General features: G+C 40.5%; 1 protein-coding gene across 1 annotated transcript; it reads right to left on the bottom strand.

Moving 5' to 3' along the window:
• Nucleotides 1-941: 941 nt before the first annotated feature.
• LOC104271409 (synaptotagmin-like protein 2) lies at nucleotides 942-22,028 on the bottom strand (the record flags this gene model as incomplete). The annotated part of the gene is made up of 16 exons (XM_009866066.1): nucleotides 942-1,253; nucleotides 2,534-2,739; nucleotides 3,723-3,822; nucleotides 4,957-5,038; nucleotides 6,146-6,316; nucleotides 6,722-6,824; nucleotides 7,407-7,576; nucleotides 8,514-8,633; nucleotides 9,394-9,488; nucleotides 10,614-10,661; nucleotides 11,932-11,985; nucleotides 13,087-13,188; nucleotides 18,613-18,684; nucleotides 19,361-20,242; nucleotides 21,310-21,409; nucleotides 21,956-22,028. Coding segments are annotated over 16 exons (2,524 nt in total), but the record flags the coding sequence as incomplete, so codon positions are not given.
• Nucleotides 22,029-22,356: the final 328 nt, after the last annotated feature.

The following is a 22,356-nucleotide window of genomic DNA, read 5'->3' as shown; positions in this document are numbered from 1 at the left end:
AAGAAGGAGCCTCCCCACCCTCCCTGGGCAGCCTGTGCCAGGGCTCTGTCACCCTCACAGGGAAAAAGTTTTTCCTAATGTTTTCGTGGAACCTCCTATGTTCCAGCTTGTACCCATTGCCCCTTGTCTTATCACTGGACATCACTGAGAAGAGCCTGGCTCTGTCCTCTTGACACTCCCCCTTTTTATATTTATAAACATTAATGAGGTCTCCCCTCAAACTCCTCTTCCCCAAGCCAAAGAGGCCCAGCTCCTTCAGCCTTTCCTCATGCTAAACTTAAAACGCTGGCTTTTAATAAATAATCCCCATTTAGCTTCAGTAGGCTGCTTTTATTAGAAAAAAAGTAATACATTTTGTATTTCATGCATTTATGTTTCTTTAGTAGCATGCATTTCTACAAGTTACAAATTCCAGTCCTGTTTCCCACGCCGCAAAGCTATTAAGCCAAGACCACCACAATCCCGGCATTCTCCTAACGGTGGCGCTGAAGCAGAGAGAAATTATTTTGGCAAAAAACCCCAAGCTACGAGATACAGGTACAAACGAGTACTCTTTACAGAATAAATAACCAACGTATTTGACATCACTAAAATTGGGAGGTTTAGATCGTTTAGAGTAGCATTTGGATTATGAAAAGGTTTCACCTCTATGCTTTCAGCATTTAAGAGTAAGGGACGTGTGCTAGCGAGACAATTAACGCACATATAAGCAAACTTTTTATAACCTGGATTTTTATGTTACATTGGAACTAATGGTCCTCTGCCCCTTGCAGAAAAGGACATTGCCAGTACCACTTCATGCAAGGCTTCTTTCATTATAGAAGCAACTTTCATATCCTGTACAACTACAAATAAAGGATTTTTAAGAAAAACTCTTCGACTTCACATTCCTCGCTAGAGAGCTCTGACATCAAAATCCCTTAAATGGGCATCGTAACCCACACGCAGAAGCTTAATTTGAAATGCGAAGTAACGTCTGACAGCATAAAACCAGAACAACAGAGAAGCTGTCAAAAGAGCTGCAGTGTTCCTCTTCCAAGCTTCATCCCCTGACCTTTAATTTCATTTCCAAGGCTTCTTTTTGACACTAGCAATTCAAAAGCCACCTTATTTTGTCAATTTTGCAACCATCAGCATCCTGAGAGGTAGCGTATCTTCTATCCACGTGTTCGGCGACTTCATCATCTTCTCCCAAAGGGCAGTTTCATCTGAAGTAGAATCCATCCAGTCTACTGTAGTTCCATAGCTTTTGCCTAGGAAAAAAAAATAAAAGTCAGTTTGAAGAGAAACAATTCTTACCACGCTGCAGAATTTGAGAGCAGACAATCAAATTTGCTACTCTTCTCGAACGGTTTCACCTCCTTAAGTAGCTGACCCAGTACTTTGAAGATACATTTCTACATTTTTTACACATGAGCAATTCTGTAAAATACAATTAACAGAAGTTTCACATGGAAACATCCTTCTCCAGGTGTTTTTTTCCTTGTTATCCTTAGTGTTTTTGTCACAGTCCCATGGAGAAAGATGTATGGGCAATTAACATCTGAGAGGGTTTAAGAATAAAACAGAACACTGATTTTGTACCAAAATAAAACCTTGGGTACTCTAAAATTCAAACTGAGATTCACTATCCTCATCTGTATTTTATGTTATTCTAACAAACTATGCAAGAAGTTAATTTGGGAGAAGTAATCTTTTCTTATATTTGCCTGAAAAGACTCCAAACACATCCTTCTCTCAGATCAGAGGGGGCAACAAAAGGGACAAATACGGTGATAGGGAAAACACAGAATTCTTCTTTCTGCACATCTTATGTTGCCCTTACGCTACAAATTTGTTTGCATTAATAAATAAGCTTTTCCATGTCTTCAAATATTACCATACTATTCCTGATCTATTCTTTTATCTGCACCCAATATTCTCTTCACATCACATACCTAGTGTTTGCGTGCCTAAGTTTGTAACACGTTATCAAGAGTTTTAGCATGGAAAAAAAAACCCGTATTTTTGTATTTCAAACAGAACCAGACACAATGTATGGTCAGACAAAGCTTTATTTCTAATGTTTCTCCGTACTTGACAGTCATGCTAACCCACATAAACACTACTATTATTTACATTTCAGGATCTGTGATGACAAATAGGTAAGCTATTGAATGAAACTTTTTCACTGTGAGGGCGGCAGAGCCCTGGCACAGGCTGCCCAGGGAGGTTGTGGAGTCTCCTTCTCTGGAGACATTCAAAACCCGCCTGGACATGTTCCTGTGCGATCTACTGTGGGTGATCCTGCTCTGGCAGGGGGGCTGGACTAGATGATCTCTAGAGGTCCCTTCCAACCCCTGACATTCTTTGATTCTGTGAAAGTCTGGTAAATACAGGGATTTTTACACCAAACTAAAAAAAAAAAAAAAAAAAAAAAAAAAAAGGAGAGAGAGAGAGAGAGAGAAGAAATTGAAAGGAAGAGGAAAAGAGGAAAAAACCATGAAATACTGTATTTGGTAAATTAAGGACTGATGTGTTAATCATCAAGTACCTGTTCCAAGGCCTATCCTGAGACCTCCCAGAAAGTGGTTGGCAAGTTTGTTGTGATCCCAGACTGTGAGTTCTATGCAGGCTTCTTTCAAATCTTCTGGTCTAAAGCCATCGTAGACCATGGTGTGGTTGAATACTGGGTTTGTAGTTTTCGCCACTGTTCTTGTCTTCTGGCGACTTTTTCTGCTCGTGTCTGGAAGAACAGTGCTTCAGAAAGAAAAAGCATTGTCAGTTTGCACTTGCATAGCGCAGCCTGCATTAAACAACCTGAACAGGCAAAAGTTACTGATTAACACCATCCTTTGCGTTTTAAAGGGTGACTGAAGACGCTTTGGCATGAAGTCAAAGGTCATATTCTCAGTCCCTTCCAAGAAATACTGGCAGCGCGTGTCCATCCTTGTGCTTCAGAGGATGGAAGGGAAGAGGAAGTCAGGTGGAGAGGAGGCACAAGGGAGTTTATGTCATAGAATCATTAAGATTGGAAAAGACCAAAGATCATCAAGTCCAGCCATCAACTTAACACTTCCATGACCACTAAAGCATGTCCTGAAGTGCCACATCTACACGTTTTTTGCACACCTCAAGGGATGGTGAATCCACCACTTCCCTGGGCAGCCTGTTCCAATGCCTCACCACTCTTTCAGTAAAGAAACTTTTCCTAATATTCAGTCTAAACCTCCACTAGTGCAACTTGAGCCCATTTCCTCTTATCACTAGCAATTGCTGTATGACACTGAAAACCTTTCTATTGCTGCCAGCGATTTCCCAGCTGTCTTGGCATTCTTGCCTCTTCATGTTTTCGGTCTGTATGTGAAAAGGGAGGAAGAAACAGAACTACAGTTCTCATTTCTGTCTCCTCCCACAAGGCTAAGGTAAGCCATGCCCTTGCACAAACAGCCTTTGTTTAAATGCAAACAGAAGCAGGGACAATTTTGACTCGCCCTTTCACCAGTAACTAGGCAGACAAAATGAAAGAGGAGCAATTATGCAGGAAGTTCTCCCAGTATGTTTTACTTGGTGGGATGTACTTAGCATTTTGAAGCTGTAAGCCCTGCAGCACAATTTGCATTACAATAAAGGAGAATCAGAAGAAAATTAGGCGGGTTTTAATTTGAATGTAGAAAAACAAAGGTCAGAAAACAACAGTAACATCATCAGACCACCATGTTTGATGACTTCAACCTCCTTACCACTTAACGAAAGAGTTGAGCCTGTTGCCTCTCAGAAGAGGAAGGTCATGACATTCCTTCACCCAGATGTGGACCTCACCAGTATATTGAGTCTTCTTTCCTGTAAAAATAAAACATCTTATTCATCCCTTTAAATCCGTTTTAAACATAATTTCTATGTTGCACAAGTTCCTGCCCATTTGTAGAGGTGACATTCAGCCCAGACTCTCTTTGTCCCTGCTCACTGCAGGCAGGTTGGATTAGATGACCTTTAAAGGTCCCTTCTAGCCCAACACATTCTATGATTCTCTGATCCTATTATCTCACATCTTAATTCAACATCCCTCTCCATACTCTCGAAGCTGCAGTCTTCATCCCATCAAAGAACTGCAAGATCACATCCACTCCTACGATGACTTTTCTCTGTTACAACTTATCAAATGCATGCTGCTGGTCTTCTCTTTCCCAGCCTCCCACATAAAAACATCAACTTGTCTTCAGTCTTTGTGATGTCAGCATTTATTGCTGCTTGTACTTTCAAATAAACTCCTTTGTGCTCTTAACATATTTGATTCTTATTGACAGACTGAATAAAGACTTGACTTCACTGTCCGATCAGCCAGTGGTCAGTTGCCAGACAAGAATAAAAAAGACAGATCATATTGCTATAAATTGCTGCATTCTGAATATATACTGCTATTTTTACTTCTAATATTGCTTACGTTTAGCGTCTTGTGGTTGTTCATGTAGCAAATCGCAGCACCTGCCTGATTATTTATAATCTAGAAAGAGATCATAGAATCAGAGAATGGCCTAGGCTGGAAGGGACCTTAGAGATCATCTAGTCCAACCTCCCTGATTTGGGCAGGGAAGCCACCTCTCAACTAGACCTGGCAACACATGGGGACCGAGCGGGAATCGAACCTGCAACCTCGGTGTTGATCCTTGTTGCCAGCACCGCGCTCAAACCACTGAGCTAACCGACCCCTCTAAAATTATTAGTGAGAAAACCAAGTTTTGTTACACATATAGACTGCATTATGAGTCTAAGATTGTTACAATGAGGTAATTTCTTCCGCAGTAACATTAAAAACAACAGAGGATCTAGATAAGAGATCCTAAAGTGATCTTTGGATCTTAAGCTGAATTCATGACAAGACTTAATTCTCTAGGAAAAACGGTGAAGATAATTTTTTTATCTTAAAACAAGATGTCTGAATTTGCTGACAAACCCAAACAAAGCAGCAGTGCCTACCTCCAACAGGGTGGGGGACATACTGGAGGGCTAGTTTCATCTCCCCTCTTCCCCTTTCTAGTGGAAGAGCTATTGTAGAAGTCTGAAATTTAAGAAAAAAGCCACAAATCTCAAACCTTGAAGCTCATGCACAGAGTTTACAATGCAAAATCTTCTACTGGAACAAGCCTGACTTCTACATAAGGACAGTTCTTTTTCTTGCTTCTTTAGCTGTTACGTCTTCCTTCAAGTTAGGACATAAGAAATTTTATGGCATGTTTAACCACTTGACAGTGCCTCCGACATAGACCTCTTCCACTAAATCAGAAAGCAAGACCCAGGAGAGGCCAAAGAGCCTTAAGGACACATCTTTCGCACTGTTGTGCACATATTGAAAATTTAGAACACAGGCTCTTTCAATCAGGAAACTTATTTGTGCAACAGAAAGTGGACTTTTATCAACACATTTCTATAGGAATGTTCTGTCTCATTTAATACAATCTAAAAAAAAATAAATCAGGCTTAATAAGACTCATCTTGCAAAAGGCATAAGAATATGTCACGTTTTGCTAGAGAGTCACAGACCATCTGTAGATGGAACATGGCACCTGTTAACATTTTGTTACACTGATTTACTCAGAGCAGTTTTAAAGCCAGTTAAATCCAAGGAATGCTAAAGACCACCAGAGCATTCCTGGTTTGTTCTGCAAATTATTAAACTTTGGATTGAGCTAATTTTGGAATGAATCAGTTTAGTAAATTCAAGTAAAGAAAAAAAAATGAAAAAGAGAAAAACAAAAGAAAACAGAACCTCTGGCAGTGGCTTAGATAAAAGTTCAGATTTTAGCTGAAACCCATTGACAAACAAGAGGAATCCAGACATGGGAGTCATCATCACATCTGATGTTAAAACGTTGCCACACTTTATTGATATAGTTTTACTACATATTCGTGACGCAAGTGAAAAATACCTTTAAATTCCTACTCTTTACACTGTGAGAAAGTTTCTCCTACTATAATAGCGAGCTACTTACTAGACTAATAGAAACCTCAGAACTGCACGTTCCATTTACCAGTGAAGAGGTATTTATGACTATAACCAACATAAAACCCACAGAACACACAAGACCAAGCCTAAATAAATAATGACTTAGTTCTGCACTTACACAGCAAAAAATACAAAGCAGCTAACCCTCCCTTAGGAACCTACCCTTGGCTGGAGTGGAAACCAGTTGATCTGCTTGTTTGATTTATCGTTCCAGTCCCAAGTTCCTAAATCCAGCTCCACTTCCCCAAGGAAGCTATTCCTCCCAAAGGTATCGTTGTGCCACACAGAGATATTAAGGCTTTGGTTCTTTAGGAGACTCTTCTCAATTTTATACTGCCAGGAGGAAGAAATGAAATTAAAAAAAAAAAAAAACAAAACAGAAAATGAAAACAAGCTAGATTTTTATCACCGCTGTTAAGTGACAAGGTTAGGAACAAGTGTCTGGGTTTACACGTCACTGCTTACTTCTCCATTTCAAAACCAAACTGCCTTCATGTTTTACTTATTTTCGAGCATCTTAAGCTCATGCCCAGCTTGTGTTTGTTTGCAAGATGTGCACAACGACTGGTGTTCTCACTGCGGAGTTAACCCACCCTTGGAAGGACAGAGGTACGGCCACAAGGCAATCTGCCTCATCCCGACGTCTCTTTGAGAGCATCTAGGCCCGTGTCTAAAAGTCAAGGTTCCCCATACCTCAGGCATGCGGTATTTCATATCTAGTGACACTTTGATAAATACCCGCAGTATTTCATTATAGACTGGACTTAAAGTTTTCTTTTTGACAGAGGTCTTCCGTTTGCCCAGCTTGTACTTCTCCGGAAGCAGGTAAGTCTTTACATACCTAAAATTTAGACAGACTTGTTAGGAGAAGAAAAACTCCACCTTTTACAACTTCCCTTTCCAAAATACATCACTACTTGCTTATAAAGTAGAAGAAATCCATTTAACTAGTCACTGGTTTTCACCTTGTTACATATAAGAAATGGGACAGCACTGGAAGTCTAACAGTAGTGGGACATTAACCTCCTCCTACCAGGGGAAATCTGTTGAAATGTCTCTCGACACATACAAACACAGAATATTTAACTACAGTATGCCTAGATATCTTACTTATAGGTTCTAATCCTACTGAAAACTTGTCAAAGCAGGATTTACCACCTGGAAAGTTGAATTTTAAAAGAGAATTTCATATTCTTACAAGTTTGAGCCTCCCATATTAATATATGTACCAATTTATAGCAGCAATTCTATATTCAGTTCAGAGTGGAAAATCACATAAAGCATGTTATAGCCTCTTCATTTATTTATTGGGTTGTTTACTTCATGAGGTTATAGAGATGGGAAAAAAAAGACTTAATCGTTTTCATTTTCACCTTGAAAGAAAAAACTTCCACTAGGAAATAAATATATGCGCTGTGCTTACGGGTCTGAACGTTGTCGCTTGACATCTGCCACCGCCAAATCTTTACACTGGCAAATAAAGATGTGGAGCTCGTTCAGCTGTTCGACGTAATCGATGGCAAACTGAATGTTCCCCTGCACATCAACGTTGCCAAAGTCTGCACTGTAGATGCTCATTAAACTTCCACTCACCTGCATCAGACAAGAGGAAAAAAAAATTTCTAGGCATTGCATTTCACTGGATGCTCCACGATCAGGGGAGAAGTTATGTTCCGAATTCAGACAGTAAAGAAATCAACTGTGTCTCTTCAGATGTAATAACAAAATGAGATGGACACTCGTAAGCTTCTCAGCAAACAGATTAATAATAGAAAGTTATTTGCAAATCAAAGGTGTTGGTCAAAGTTTTCTACCAAAAAAAATATTTTGAATCTGTTTATTGCATCAAGACAAAATAAAATTACACAATGTCATAGATCTGGAGATTACTTATATATCTCTTCAGCTGATCTTCCTAAAAGTTTTGGACAACAGGCTTTCTGAAAGCAGCAAAGATTAGTAATACAATCTACACAGCTGAGTTACGTACCTGAATAAAACACTGAAAATTAAACACTACATATGTAGAAAGAGACAGATGGACAGTCTCAATACCCTTCCCCAAATTTCTACTTTTCTCCCGTGAAGTCCTCATAAACTGATGACTTTTGGTTAGCTAGTTCACCGATACAATCACACACCCCATGTACCAGTGCTGTCTCCTGCTTTCACTTACTCCTCCCCCCTTTCTCCTTTTCTAAATGTTTCTTCTATATAAATTGTCCCTCATTTTCAGCTACAAGTGCAAGCTCTTAGGGTAAAAGCCATCCCTTTGTTCAGTGTTTCTAGAGTATGCTGCACAGTCGAGTCCTGAAAAAGCTCTAATATATTACCAGAAAATAAAACAAGCAAACCTGTTTATTTCTTTTAGGCAATTTCATGCAAGGGGTTCACATAACCAAGAGGGAAGGAAGGAGACAGAGAAGATGCCAAGGGGAGAAAGATAAGAGAAACAAGAAGGGAGCTGAAACCACCCTGAAGAGATTAGCAAAAGGAAAGGGCCATTAACACAAGGTTTTGGTTTACATACAGAGGATAAGGAGGCCATGCCAGAAGAGCCGCTAAGATTGGTTAGAGAGCTGGGACTCTTCTTGATTCTGCCAAGGGAATAACTGCTTTCTGATGCTGTATCTGTCTCTCTGTCATCACTCTACAAAAACATCACAGAAAGAAAGTCTGTGTAGGTTCTTTATAGTTACAAGGAACATTAAAAAAAAACCCAAAAAACAAAACAACATTAATACAGATTGAGACGGTGAAAAACTGAATTTAAACTCCCTTGTAGAGCACCATAAGTAATTAATATTTATTATATTAGGTCATGCACTTTAAAAAGAGCGTTGAAAGGGTGTTTCTTTCCTGACAGAAACCCTACACTGATTTTTTTTTTTAGCAGTAATGCAAACATTGTGGGTTTTGGTTTTAAATCTCAAATAACTTTGTACATTCTCATTGCTAACTTCATTGGGATAACTAGCTTCTCTACTTCACTATCTCACGCACGAAACCATGCACATGATAAAGCTCAGGTTACACAGCAAATACCACCGGCTCTGTACCCTCTGACTGAAGGCAGCTAGCTGGAAGGTAACGAGCACAGTACAACAGAACTGCATACGGCGAATGGCTTTCGCAGGTTACGTGCTTATGACCTCGTTCTGCCTCCGCGCTATCGCTCCCCACGTGTGCACTGGCACCTTCCCAGGCAAGCTGTTCCAGAAAAAGCATCTGAAAACCAGCCACGGGTTGTTTGGGATCTTCTCCTGATCATTATACCACAAGCTCAACCCCACACCGTGGTGCAGTTGTAAATTGGCTTGGCAGACCCTGGAAAGCACTGCTTGACAAATGCAAAATGCCAGAGCAATCAAAAGTTTTAGTTACAATATTTCAGAGGAGATGGAACTTGCCTCTTCCTGGAGGAATGATGGTACTGACTTGCTCAGTCCTTTGAGTTTTTCCGGATTGGAAAATAGTTTATCAGGCTGTGAAGGCACTGTGGAAACTAAGGAGCAGCAAATCAAAAGGCTTCAAGAATATGTTTGTACATCAAAACAGTGAGATTCCACAAAAGGACATGGTTAGAAACAAACAACTTCAGATGAAGTACATGCACATGCACAAACAGTTTACAGCTTGGACGCAAGATTACTTCGCCCGCCTCGCCCCAGGACTCAGAAAAACTCTCATTAAGAAGGAAACCTACTTCGCCATCTCCTGTAGCCCTGACTAGAGAACATTGTCTGGCAGGAGCCAAAGCAGTTATGCTGCTTGACACGATGTACAGGCCTGGGTGCTGCAAACAAACTCTGATCAAATGGGATGAAGAAAACATTTTCAGTTTACCCTCTGGATTTGCTTCCTAGAATGAGCATTAGCGCACTCCTGCGCTAACCACACATAGTTGACATTAGAGTCGTCCTAAGGTTCTTGGTAACAAGTTAGCAGAGAAGCCAAACTCTGTTCTTCTATTTACTCAGACTAATTAATTGCAATAGGAATTTGTGTAAATCAAGCAACTTTCAGACCTGAAGAAGTTCTAAGTGTTCCTAGTTAATGAGAAGCAGCATATCGTTATAATGCATTTTTTTTGCAGCCTATCTCTTCAACTTTTGTGTATCTCTACTGAAGTTCACTTCTGCGCTCTGTCAAAGTACAAAGCTTAACTGCACAAGCAAGCCTTGCAAGAATCCAGTCTGTGGTAGAACCACAAGTCTCACAATTTCCCATACTCTAACTCCATTTAATAATATTTAAAAATGCACTAAAGCTCTACATCTTTGGACTGGGCACACCTTGTGAAATGCACCAATATCATATGACAGAGAATTATTTGGCAACAAAAAGCCAGCTACATGGGCACGTACCTATTACATAAAATGAAACCCTGCACCCACGACGGGATTGCTTGCAAGGTGCGAGCTAAGCTTTTGCACAGGTTTTGCTATTGAAGCTCCAGTAGCACTCAAGACATCAGTTACTGTCAGTGTGCAGTTAGCTGCAGCTTCCCCATCTAGTCCAGACACATAACTTGTTAGTTGTGAAACAAAAAAAAGTATTTTTAATGTATTAGTTGAAGTATCCGTGGAGAAGTCTCTCCATTGTCTGCCAGAAGAATCCTGCTACTCACTTCCTGCGGCATTTTGATTCCTCTCTTGATGCTGCTCAGGTTTGAGACCTGCTCAGTGCAGTATTCAACAATCACTCAGTAGCACAAAAAGTTTTGCAATGAGTTAAACAGCACCACTATATTTACACGTGGGAAGCTTTTGACTTCCCCAGACCCCGTATGTTTCTGTGTTTTACATCTGTCCTCCTTTGAGGAGGTGAATCATAACAAAGGTAAAACGAGCGTACAAAACAAGCAAAGCAAATTAATAGTATTTTCAAGAGAACTTGCCTTATTCTGCCTGTACAGCTATCAATTTGTCTGTGCTTGCCTTTTTTTTTTCCCCCAAAACTTCACTCTCAATAAATTTAACTCAAAACAACACCACACTTTTCAGGTAAGTGTCTACACAGTCTATAGTGAATATAAACCGTGTTTTCAGTAGGGGCCTCCTTTTGGAAGCAAAGTGCAGTTCGGTACTTATGTGTTGTTCATTTACTGGACATAGCACGCATCCTATTATGCTACGATCATCCTATTTATACCATAGGCCACTAGCATGCAAAATGCCTTAAAGCATTTAAAGCATGACAATAAATGCAACTGTGTACAACTTTTTTTTAAAAAAAAACAACAACTCTAGTGCTCTAATGCAGTAAAGAAAGAATTGTGTTATATGCCACCATATTTAATGTTATCTGATGGTCTTTTATTGCATTCATCTTGCCGCGTTCTTGGAGCAGGTTTGCTTTTATTTTGCTTAGACTTAGAATTTCTAAAGATATACAGAAAAAACCTAACAGGAAGGCATCTGTAATGCACTAGTGGGCTGATGATATCAAAAGCAGCTGATCCAGCAGTGCAGCTATTGCTCAGAGTAATTCTGGTTTGCTTTATTGAGACAGGGATTTAAGCACGGTTCCCTTTCAACTGACGATCTTGAAGGGTGTTTTGGACTAGCAAGAAGTCATCTCACATCTTAAAATGCAACGGACAAACAGACAAAGGCAATATTTACTTAGGGCAAATCTTTCAGCTGAGCTCATTTTTAAAGTTCTTCATGATTTCAGTCACCGCTTCATGGGCTGAATGACCACAGGCCAAAATACTACACTGGCAGGGGGCAGAGAGTTTCTACAGATATATCAGGACATAAGCACATTCCTTAAGAATAAAACAGCACAACACAAATTTTGCAAAAGGATTTCAGCCATGTTGAAGTTAACTGAACCTAAAAGCACAATGTAATTCTTGGTTTTAAAAAAAGAATCCTTCACTAGCAAACAAGGGACATTGGAAAAAACCAATAAACTTCCATGTAGACACAAAAGATATTTACCATCTTCAGCACTAAGAGCTAATTCTTCTTTTGGCTTACTTATTTTTCTTTTATCTGTGCAGGAAAAAAGTAACACCGTTAGAAACTTTGCTGTTCAGTACGATGAAACTAACTGCAGTGGTAATTGCAGATTTAAGAGTAATGAGGGCAAAAAAAAGAAAACCCAACCAAATCAGCAGAGCCATGGGAATGGTTAAATTCAAGAGCTGCTTTCTACTTCCCACACTACTTCAAGCTTACATCCAAGCAGCAGTCTCATGTCGACACAGTTTCTATCAGCGTGGTGCTTCAACAAGGTTAGTGCACACCTAAAACCTAGAAACTAGTTAGAAGCAAGCAATAGCGTAAGTGGTGTTAAAAGGAGTAATTTTGCCAGCAATGGCCAACATCTTTCAAAATCTACCTTCACACTTCCGTTTATAAACAGAGATTTAGTTTGACTCTCCTGTTAGACATGAGATAAGCATGAAAACACTCAGGGGCAGGATGAAGGGTGATAATAATAATTTTAAAACAAAAGAAAAATCTTGGGAGGCTACAGAGGGAAGTCAGGAATTAATTTGAAGTAGACTCTTGTCTCCCTGTATTCTCTTAAAGTGATTTTGCTCTATTACCTGCTAGAATACACAGGTGAGACACTTCCAAATTACGATGATTTCCTCATACTTCCACTGTCCACTAATCTGACCCAAGCAAAGAGCCAGGAGACAATGGAGGCTGTTGCTCGTTGCTGATTTTGGTAGTTGCCAATATTTTCACTATAGAAAAACTATCCAACAGAGTTCATCACCAATTAACACAGCACATTTCATAGAATCGTAAAGGCTGGAAAGGACCTTTAAGATCATCAACAACCCTAACACTAAACCATCTCCTGAAGTGCCACATCGAACTGTTTTTTAAACACGCCCAGGGATGGTGACTCAGTTTTTGGAAGATGTCTGCTTCACAGCTCAGTGCTGTTTCAAAATTAACACAGAGAACTGAAAACTAAACCGTGTGAGAAAAGACTTCAGACCTACAGTACAAACTCCATACGGCTCACCGAGAAACAAAGACAAAAACGCTACTTGGCAAAGCTGTATGGAAAACGAGCACGAACACATTTAAGCCAAACTAGGGGTCATGGGAGACACACACAAGCTTTGTGCTCACTTGAGGTGGCTGATGGAATATCCTCTAGACTTTTGGAAGGCATTTTCCTATCTGCACTCCTTTTCAAAGCCATCAAAACAGGGTTTAGTTCTTCTTCTGAACCTGTCATGAGACAAAACACATGAACACTGCACACACACACACATGCGCCACTTTAAGCAATCACTAAAAAATCCCCAGGGATTTCTCATGAGAATCCATTTTGACCGTCAGCAAACACAGTTAACATTCAACGAAAATACAAAACAGACCCCACAGAAACATCTAATTTTAAACGTCTTTCTGCATTCTCTAAATTCTCCGAGCCATCAGTAGGGAGAAGCAGGTTGGTTGCTTTGTCCTGCATACGTATCCCTGTCTGTACCAAGAGAGGGGTATCGGGCTATTATGGCACTCAGTTGTCTAAGAACAACGTAAGATAAACTCAGACATCTTGAATCTTCTTGTACATCTGTAACTTTTTGACTTGTTATGAGTCAACACCAACAAAAAGTTAGAAACAGTTTTAGTTTTTTCTCCCCTCTGTTTAACTCTGTCCGTTATATTTGATATGTTTCCCCCCCCCCAGTGAAAGTAATTTTTTTTTCAATATTTGAGTAACAACCACGAAAGTAAACCAAATCAACCCCCCCAAAAAAACAGCTGTGGAGCTATTGGCATCCCTGAAATCATGCAGTTGTTTCTGAGTGCAGAATCAAGCCAGACTGAGCTCCTTTAGAATCCTTTAAGATCTTCTCCCTATCTTACTTTCCTCCCCATCAGGCAATCAACCAGGCCTTACAGTGTCGCTCTCTGTTATTATGGGTAAAAATAAATTTGGTTTAATTTTTCCCTCATTCGTTTTGAGTTTTCACCAACTGCCATTGGAACCTCCCTTTCAAAATAGGCTCCAGAGTAAATTGACAGGCCCTGGAAACTTCACAGATCTCCTCAGCTTCTCCAGGTAAAGAAGACATTCCCAGTCTTTCAGGAACAGATTAAAAAGGTTAAATTATCTCCTCTACCTTAAGTCTTCTAACGACCATCACAATCTATACACTGACTAGAGCTGCCATTCAACCAATTAATAAGAATTCCAGTAAAGAGATCATTTCCACGGCCACTCTCCAGTGCAACCCGCAGAAACGTTAAATGCAACAGCAGAGAGCACTGGTTTTGTTTCTGCACCCAGCCATTCCGCTGCTAAGTGTTTGCCTTGGAAGACTAGCTGGTCAAACTAAAGAACAAACTCAGTCAGCCACTGATAGTTTCGGGTTTTTTCCTCTTTTAATCTAGGATATTTTAAAGAAATACCAGATTTTGAGTGTTAGAACATTATTAATTTGAAGGAGATGTCACGTGGGAGGAAGAAAAGGGTGAATCACGAAGACTGATGCGATTGATCTGAGAGGCATAGCTAAATGTGTTATTCAAAGACTTTCCAATTAAAGGGCTTGATTAGTCTTCCCACTTTTCCCAAATAATTATCCAAAGCACTCAGTTAACAAACAAGTATCACACAGGCTTTTGGTTAATATATTTCAAGTTGGCTACCAAAAATATTGTAGCCATGTTTAACAACCCAGCACTGTGAATTTTAGAAATCAAACGGCTCATGAGCTGCTTGTCTGCTTCCAGAGTGGGACTCAGAGTTATCTGAAAACTTGGATCCCAAATTTGAGCTGGACCCTTCCTTTTGATCATTATCCTCACGCTGAGACATTAAGCAGAGTTGAGCTCCTCCTGGCTGGCAGGAGTTGCTCTCATCTTTAAGTGGCGTGCTTGTTCTTCGGAATTTCAACGGTGCTTTAAATTCTGAATTATTTTCAGAGGCATCCAAGGGTGTGCTTTCATCTCTTCTGCCTTCTCCATTCATGAACGGCTTGATCGCAGCCAAGTTGGCCTCTCCTTCCAAAGGAGGAAGATCAATTGGAGACATGTTTCTCTTTTCTATTTTATTATTAGCTCCATTTCTTTTAGGAGGAACAGAAGCTTCAATTTCATTTACTGAAGCTTTGATATTTAGTTCTGGAGCTTCCCCTTTGACAGCTATTTCTCTCTGTGTATGACAGCGACTTAAAGCATTATACGGCTGTGACACTGCCATGAACAGAGTCTCTTTCTGTGGTGGAAACATACGATCTCCAAACTTGTCTTGTCTGTGTAACTCTTTGGGTATTGGAGATGAAGCTTCAGATGTTTCTTGAAGAAGCTGTTCTAGAGAGCTACTGAATTCACGGAATTTTGCAGTATTTGAAACAGAAGTTTTTTCTATTGTTTCTTGTATTTCTTGAAGAGGACCACTTTCTTGTTGATGTGGAGAAAGCATACTTTGACTAGCCTGTATTCTACCTTGCATTTTCTTATCCACACTTTGCAGCGCAGAAGCTAGTGTTTCAGAAACCTCGTTTAGTGGCTTCTGCAAATTAACATCAAATAATTCATATTCAGCCTTGGACAGCCCAGATCTTTCTATCGTCTCACTGATTTCCTGTGGCAACTCTCTATCATGCTCATAGCTCCTACTTTTAGCTGCCACCCCAGCAGTTCCCTGTATTATGTTGTCAGCACATTTTGGCTTAGGAGGTGGCAGCTCAGAGGCCTCCTCCAGCAGCTTCTCTAAAGCAGAGCTCAAGCCACTGTCCCTGGATGGGGCAACAGACTTTTCTATGGTCTCACCAATATCCTGCAGCAACTCTCCATCATGCTGATAGATCCTGCTTTTATCTTCCACCTCAGCAGTTCTCTGTACCATACTGTCTGCATGTTTAGGAGGTGGCTTTTCAGAGGCCTCCTTCATAAGCTTCTCTAAAGCAGAACTCAAGCCACTGACCCTTGATGGGGCAACAGACTTTTTTATGGTCTCTCTGATTTCCTGTGGCAACTCTCCATCTCGCCCATAGGTCCTGTTTTTAGCTTCCACCTCAGCAGTTCTCTGCACTACACTAGTGGCACATTTTAGTTCAGAAGGTGGTATTTCAGAGGCCTCTTCCAGCAGCTTCTCTAAAGCAGAGCTCAAGCCACCGACCTTGGATGGAGCAACAGATTTTTCTATCATCTCACTGATTTCCTGTGGCAACTCTCCATCATTCTCACAGCTGCTGCTTTTAGCTTCCACCTCAGCAGTTCCCTGTATCATGCTGTTGGCACGTTTTGGTTTCTGAGGTGGCTTTTCAGAGGCCTCCTCCAGCAGCTTCTCTAAAGCAGAGCTCAAGCCACTGTCCCTGGATGGGGCAACAGACTTTTCTACAGACTCACCGATTTCCTGCAGCAACTCTCCACCATGCTGATAGGTCCTGCTTTTAACTTCTACCTCAGCAGTTCTCTGTACTCTGTTAACAGCATACCCTGGTTTAGGAGGTGATGGTTCAGAGGCCTCCATCAGCTTCTCTAAAGCAGAACTCAAGCCACTGACCCTGGATGGGGCTACAGACTTTTCTGTGGTCTCACTGACCTCTTCAGTTTGATCAGTATCTTCTTGGCATGTTGATTTAACACTACAGATAATTTGTGATGTATCATTCATGTCACTGGATGTCTTCATTCCCTCTCTTCTATACTCAGAAGATTGAGCTGCAGAGGTTTCTCTGAGCAGGTTCTGCAAACCAGCTCGAGGCCTCTGTGAATCCTCAAGACTATTGCCCTTGTCTGCTGCCTGATGTCGTAGATAGAAAGGTTCAAATTCCCTGAAGAGTTTCCTGAGGCCTTTGGTTTCATGCTCATCTGTTGATGGCACATTTGTTTTTCCTGTGCTTCTGCCTATTTCCTCTTTCTGATCAGCAGGAGAAATGTCACGGCTTTGTTTAACTGTGCTTTTTGAGTGAGAAGCTGTCTCTCTCAAAATGTTTTCTTTTAGGTTCAAGCTAGCTGATGTCTCGGAGGCTTCCTTCTCTAACTTCTTCAGGCCTAATTTGAATACATCAAGCTCAGGTTTAGGTAGAACAACCTTACCCACAGTCTCTGTAACGTCCTCTTTAGGGAGACAGACACCCAGCAGAATAGCCTCATTCTTCAATTTTTCTCCAGGTGAACACGGCCGATCACCTACTGCTTTCTCCTTTAAATCACCAGGTGACTGGAGCAACTGCAAGGAAACATGATGTTCTTTTGGCATAACAATACTTTTTTCTATATCTTCTTTAACTTCTTGCTCTGGGAGACCCATCTGGGGCTCTGAGATAGCTGGCCTGCTGTCCAGCTGGGCAGAGTCTGTATTTTTCACACGTTTCACACTCGGACCTTTCACAGAAGGTGATCCTAGAGGCAGTTCACATACCAAAGGATCTAGTTTCTGTGGTTTTTCTCCCTCTGGTGTTTGGGTTTGCTGTTGGCTTTGCTTGCTCACATTATCTCTGCCTTTTTTATCTTCCTTTGATTTTCCCTCACTGGTTATTGAGCTAGCGTTACTTGGCAAAGAAGCATCTCCCCTATCAATGTTATTCTGCATTTTAACTCCAGAATCCCAGAAGTTTCTCAAACTCTGGAACTGTGAAGGATCTGAGATTTGATTCTTGAACTTTTCATTAATTCTTTCTTTTAAAGAGAGAATCTGAAAACTGGGTTTTGGTTGGGAATAAGCCCCAGCTCTTCCTTTAAGTGCTTCTTTCTCATTTTTGTCTTTGCTTTCTGGGGAAGCTGAAGTGACATCAACACTAGGCTCCACGTTATTACTCGCTTTTGCCAATTCTGTATATTCATGAACTTCATCAGGTGGAAATGTTCTTCCTGTTTTTTCAACTGCATGGCCTGGCCCAAACACAGAAGAGTTTGGGTGTTCATTTCTTGAAGCCTGGTTTGCACAACTTCGTTCAACACTTCTTAACACATTCTTGCTTGGATCATCAAACCGATTAGGTACTGGGTTTATTTTGTCATTTTCTCCAAGACCTCTCCATAAGTCACCTGATGCTGTAGCACTGATACTCGCTTCTTTCTCTCCATGACTGGGGATAATTTTATCCCTTTCCCAGAATGCTCTGATCTCTTTCATTCTTCTTTTTTCTTGTACTGCCTTCTCTGACTCATACTTCTGACTCAGTAGCTTGTGTTCTTGCTGTTCCAGGAACTTTGATTTTTGATTTTCTTGCTTGATTTCTTGACCACGTTCTCTTTCTTCAACTCTTGTACAGTCAGATTCAGTTAATGATTTGTCATTTTGCTCCCTATTCTCATCTCCTTTCTTAGGTTTCATCTTCTCTTTCATCAGCTGTGTACCTTCTGAAATAAATGATGTAGGTGAACTACTATTCTGTTGTTTAATCTTTCCAAATGACAACTCTTCTGTAACTTTCATTTTTCCATCCATGCTAGGCCCACTGTGTTTTGTAGGAAGCACTGCTCTTCTGGATGAGAAATCCACTTCCTCTTTGGGTTCCCTGCCTTGGGATCTGGCTGACACACGTTTCCTATCTTCTGTATCAGAACTTCTTTTAAACCAATCTAAAATTTTTGATACAGATTCATCATCCACTTTCGTGAGTTCATCAGCGTGTTTGTCAGGCTTGAAAGGGGTTTTAGCATCTTGCTCCTCAACAAGATCAGGCTTACCTTGTTGAAGACTTGTAGAATTCATGTTTGACATCTCATGTGCTTCTCTGCCGGCAGAAAGCTGATGTTCACCTACAACACAAACAGAGTTAGGAATCAGACACGTGACTCTACAAAATGTTTGATCTATCTTAAAAAAAATCCAAGAGGTTTTTTCAGCTGTTAGCAGAGAAAAAAGAGTTCTCTGTCCCTGTGGTTTTGGAAAGAAGCATGCTGCAGGTAATAGAGTGAAAAATCAATTCCTGCACTGAGATATCCTACTGGAAGATTAATCATATTGATTTTGAGGGTGCAAGCAGTTAAGGTTGGTTGAAATGGCTCTATTGAAGGGGTGGCCAGGTGGAAGATGACAAACTAGAAAATTTGCGGTTTGTCCCATGAGCAAATCCCCAAGTCAAAACTGGATTACTACCAAGGAGAGTTGAGAGCAGTACACCAAAAATTATTCAGTCCCCGTGCAGACAGGCCTACCAGGCCACATGACAACCATTTTATCCAGATGCCATCACTTCACCTTCATCATCCACAATAAAGGTGCCTATCCAGGCTCTAATCTGATTGTTAACGCTTAATACCAACAGTACATTAGAGCACGAAAATACAAAAAAGCGATTTAATTCTGCAGTGTAGCACATTTCTACTCTTTCTGTTTCCTAGCTGTTAATGTTTAGACACGAGTGATTAAAACATTAATGAACACATGTTATATGCTATTGCACTCTGTTCTTCACTCCCATTAGTCTCTTACCAGTAAAGTTTTTCTGTGATTTTGATTCATGACTCAAGATCTGGTTGGGTTTATTTTCACATGTGTCATCAACGCTCAGTTCGTTATTGCTGTCTGGCAGGATATTACTGGAGGTCTTCTGTGGAGTTGCAAGTTTCTTAGGAGAAACTGCCTTTGTCTGCAAGTTTTCATCATCCAGGAACACTGATCTATTAGTGTCAGAGGGGCCGGATGCCGATGTGTCTTCTTGTAAGCCATCTACTGGTTTTATCTGTAAAGCTGATGAATTGGTTCCAAAAGGCCTCACACCAGGAATTTGCTTATTCCCAAATGAATCTGATCCAATAGCATCATTTCCACTACTCTTTACTTCATCAGATTCTAACAAATCAAACTCCCCTCTTTCTCTACCATGGTGCAGTTCTGCGCGTTGCAGGGGTTCTCCTTTACCTGAGCTAGATGAGAACCTCACTTGTTTTAGTTTTTCCAGTGAAATCTGTGTGGAGTCTTCCGCTTCTCCCGTTAGAGAGTTCTTCTCAGCTTTGCCTTCAAAAATAGTCGCAGCAGGAAGACCATTCTTTTTCTGAACATCTAACATCTGACCAACACGAACTTCTGAGTCGGTGGAACTGGAACTTGAACTGCGCTTCAGAATGCCCCTGGGCGGCGTTCCGATGCCGTTCATCCTCTCGGTCCATTTGGCTGGTTTTGGAACAAAGTCGTCTCGTTGTGACACAGAATCTGTTGTTTTGTGAATTAATTTTCGAGCTTTTGGGACAGGACGCTTAACTAGTCCCTTCTGTGATTCATCAGTAGGTTCTACAGAAGGCTTCTTATGTTTCTCCATTTCATCATTTGGCAAGTTCGGTTTAGGTTGGGTCTCTGCCAAGGGCGACAAAGTTTCTGTAAGATATGTATAGAGAAGAAATCACGAGTTTACATGACTTTCATCTACATAAAGAGAGATATGACAGTGCAGATCGGGAATGCAGCGCTTAGATTGCTTTATCAAACACGTGGTGAGACACTGGACCAAGCTGCCCAGAAAAGCTGCAGATGCCTCATCCCTGGCAGGGTTCAAGGCCAGGCTGGATGAGGCTTTGAGCAACCTGGTCTAGTGGGAGCCCCCCTCATGGCAGGGAGGTTGGAACTAGGTGATCTTTACGGTGCTTTCCAACTCAAGCCACTCTCTAATTCTGTGATTCTACAATCTGCAGTAAAACACAGGTGGAAATTCAACATAGGTGTCAAACTTCATTTGTGTGCAATAGGAAGATTTAGCAGATGGTTCAGAGCATAAACAGCAACCTACAGAAGTGGAAACAGAATATTTCCATGTTCATACAGAACAAGGTAAAATGCAGAAATTATCTCTAGGTAGGGAGATGATTTTTATTTTTTTTTATTATTCCTGATGTGCAAGTTTTCCTTCTTCCTGTTAGGAAGCTTCACATCAGACACAGGAAAGTAATTTCCACATACAAGCCCGTAAATTACAAGTTATTATATCATGATATATCACCACTCATCTACTTGCTTGCAGAAAATACTGTGGGAAAAGGAGAATTCAAAAATAAATTAGACTGAGAAAGACAGGAAAAAAATAGATCAAAGATGTAGGCTTCTGTTGAGCCAACAGCAGCAACGACAGGAAGGTCATAGAGACACAAATTCAAGGAAATTTCTCTGTTCTCTTAACAGCAGCTTAGGAAAAACAGACCTCTCAGATGGAGTGTTAATATTGACTAGAACTGTGAGTAAGAGAAAGGAAGCAAATGCCATTTACTCACATAAACTGCCATTTCCTGAGTATATTCATGTTTTAAGTGGCGCTTGAAATGAACTAGTTTTAACTACTTGGAGTTATCAACAAGTTTTGATATCTTACAAAAAGGAGCAATGAAAGTAAAAACAATTTCCATATAAACCACCAAGAAATTCACAGTCATATGCTAAATAATTGTATTTACCCTTCTTTGACAGTGGAGGTAGAGTTGCTGGTCTGTTTTCCCATTCCGCGGTGTTCAAGTTATCAACTGATGAAGCAGAATTAAATGGATTTCTCCTCTGCTACAAAAGGAACATTATAATTGTAGTCAAATTGTTACATGAGTAGTCTTGAAAAATAAATGACAGTGCAGTGATTTCCTCTGCCTCAAAAGTCTGAAAGCACACCTGTTAAACCAAATATGCGACAAACCCCTCGAGACAATACGAACAAGGGCACTATCAGAAGCTGTAGCGATAGCCTCATCTTCTTCCTTTCGAAGTCACCAACGGCAGAGATAAGTCACCACTTAAAGACACTTGAAAATCCCAACCTGTGGCAAGTTCAAGAATTTTATCTCTAATTCTGTGACTTGAGAGATACTGGAACACAGCTGGACAGCTCTTTTCCGTGGCTGAAGAGGCTGAAAATAAATGTCAAGCACAGCCAGTCAGGTTATAGCCGTAACAGCACTTCAGCATTGAACTTTTAGTGGTTTCTGTTACCTCCCTACTAATTTCTTCCAACTCACTTTCTTCCTCCAATCTTTAATCATCTTTATTGCTGAAGAAAAGAAATGCACAGAATATTAAAAAAATTATTTCTGCTGTATTAAATACCAGTCATACCTTTACTGGTGAGACTGCTGCCTTCATAGGTCTTTCCTCTGGTTTGTCCAGCAGAGAGGTTATTGGTTTAGAACTGCAAAGAAAAAGCCCACAACTTCAGCAAACAGGACACTAAGTCTTTTTGAAAAAGCAAAAGGAAGATTCATGTGCATATACTCAAATATAACATCTTGGCACCTAAAGGTTTCTATTTAAACCTCTTCTCATCAGATTTAGAAGCAAACCTTCTCCTTTCCAAAGGAGGGGGATATTCTCAATGCTTTATTTCCTTGCAAAAATCTATTTGCTTGTTAAAGAGTTCAACACAGCTTCTACTTGGCATGACAGAAACCATATGTCTGGTATCTTTTAGATTTTGGAGCAAGCTTCACGTAAATATAGCCACTCTCCAAACAATATTC

The sequence above is a fragment of the Apaloderma vittatum genome, unplaced genomic scaffold (assembly GCF_000703405.1).
Source record: "Apaloderma vittatum isolate BGI_N311 unplaced genomic scaffold, ASM70340v1 scaffold39683, whole genome shotgun sequence".
In the NCBI taxonomy this organism is placed as follows: Eukaryota; Metazoa; Chordata; class Aves; order Trogoniformes; family Trogonidae; genus Apaloderma; species Apaloderma vittatum.
The sequence above is the reverse complement of the archived record's forward strand: the minus strand, read 5'-3'. Positions and strand labels throughout refer to the sequence as shown.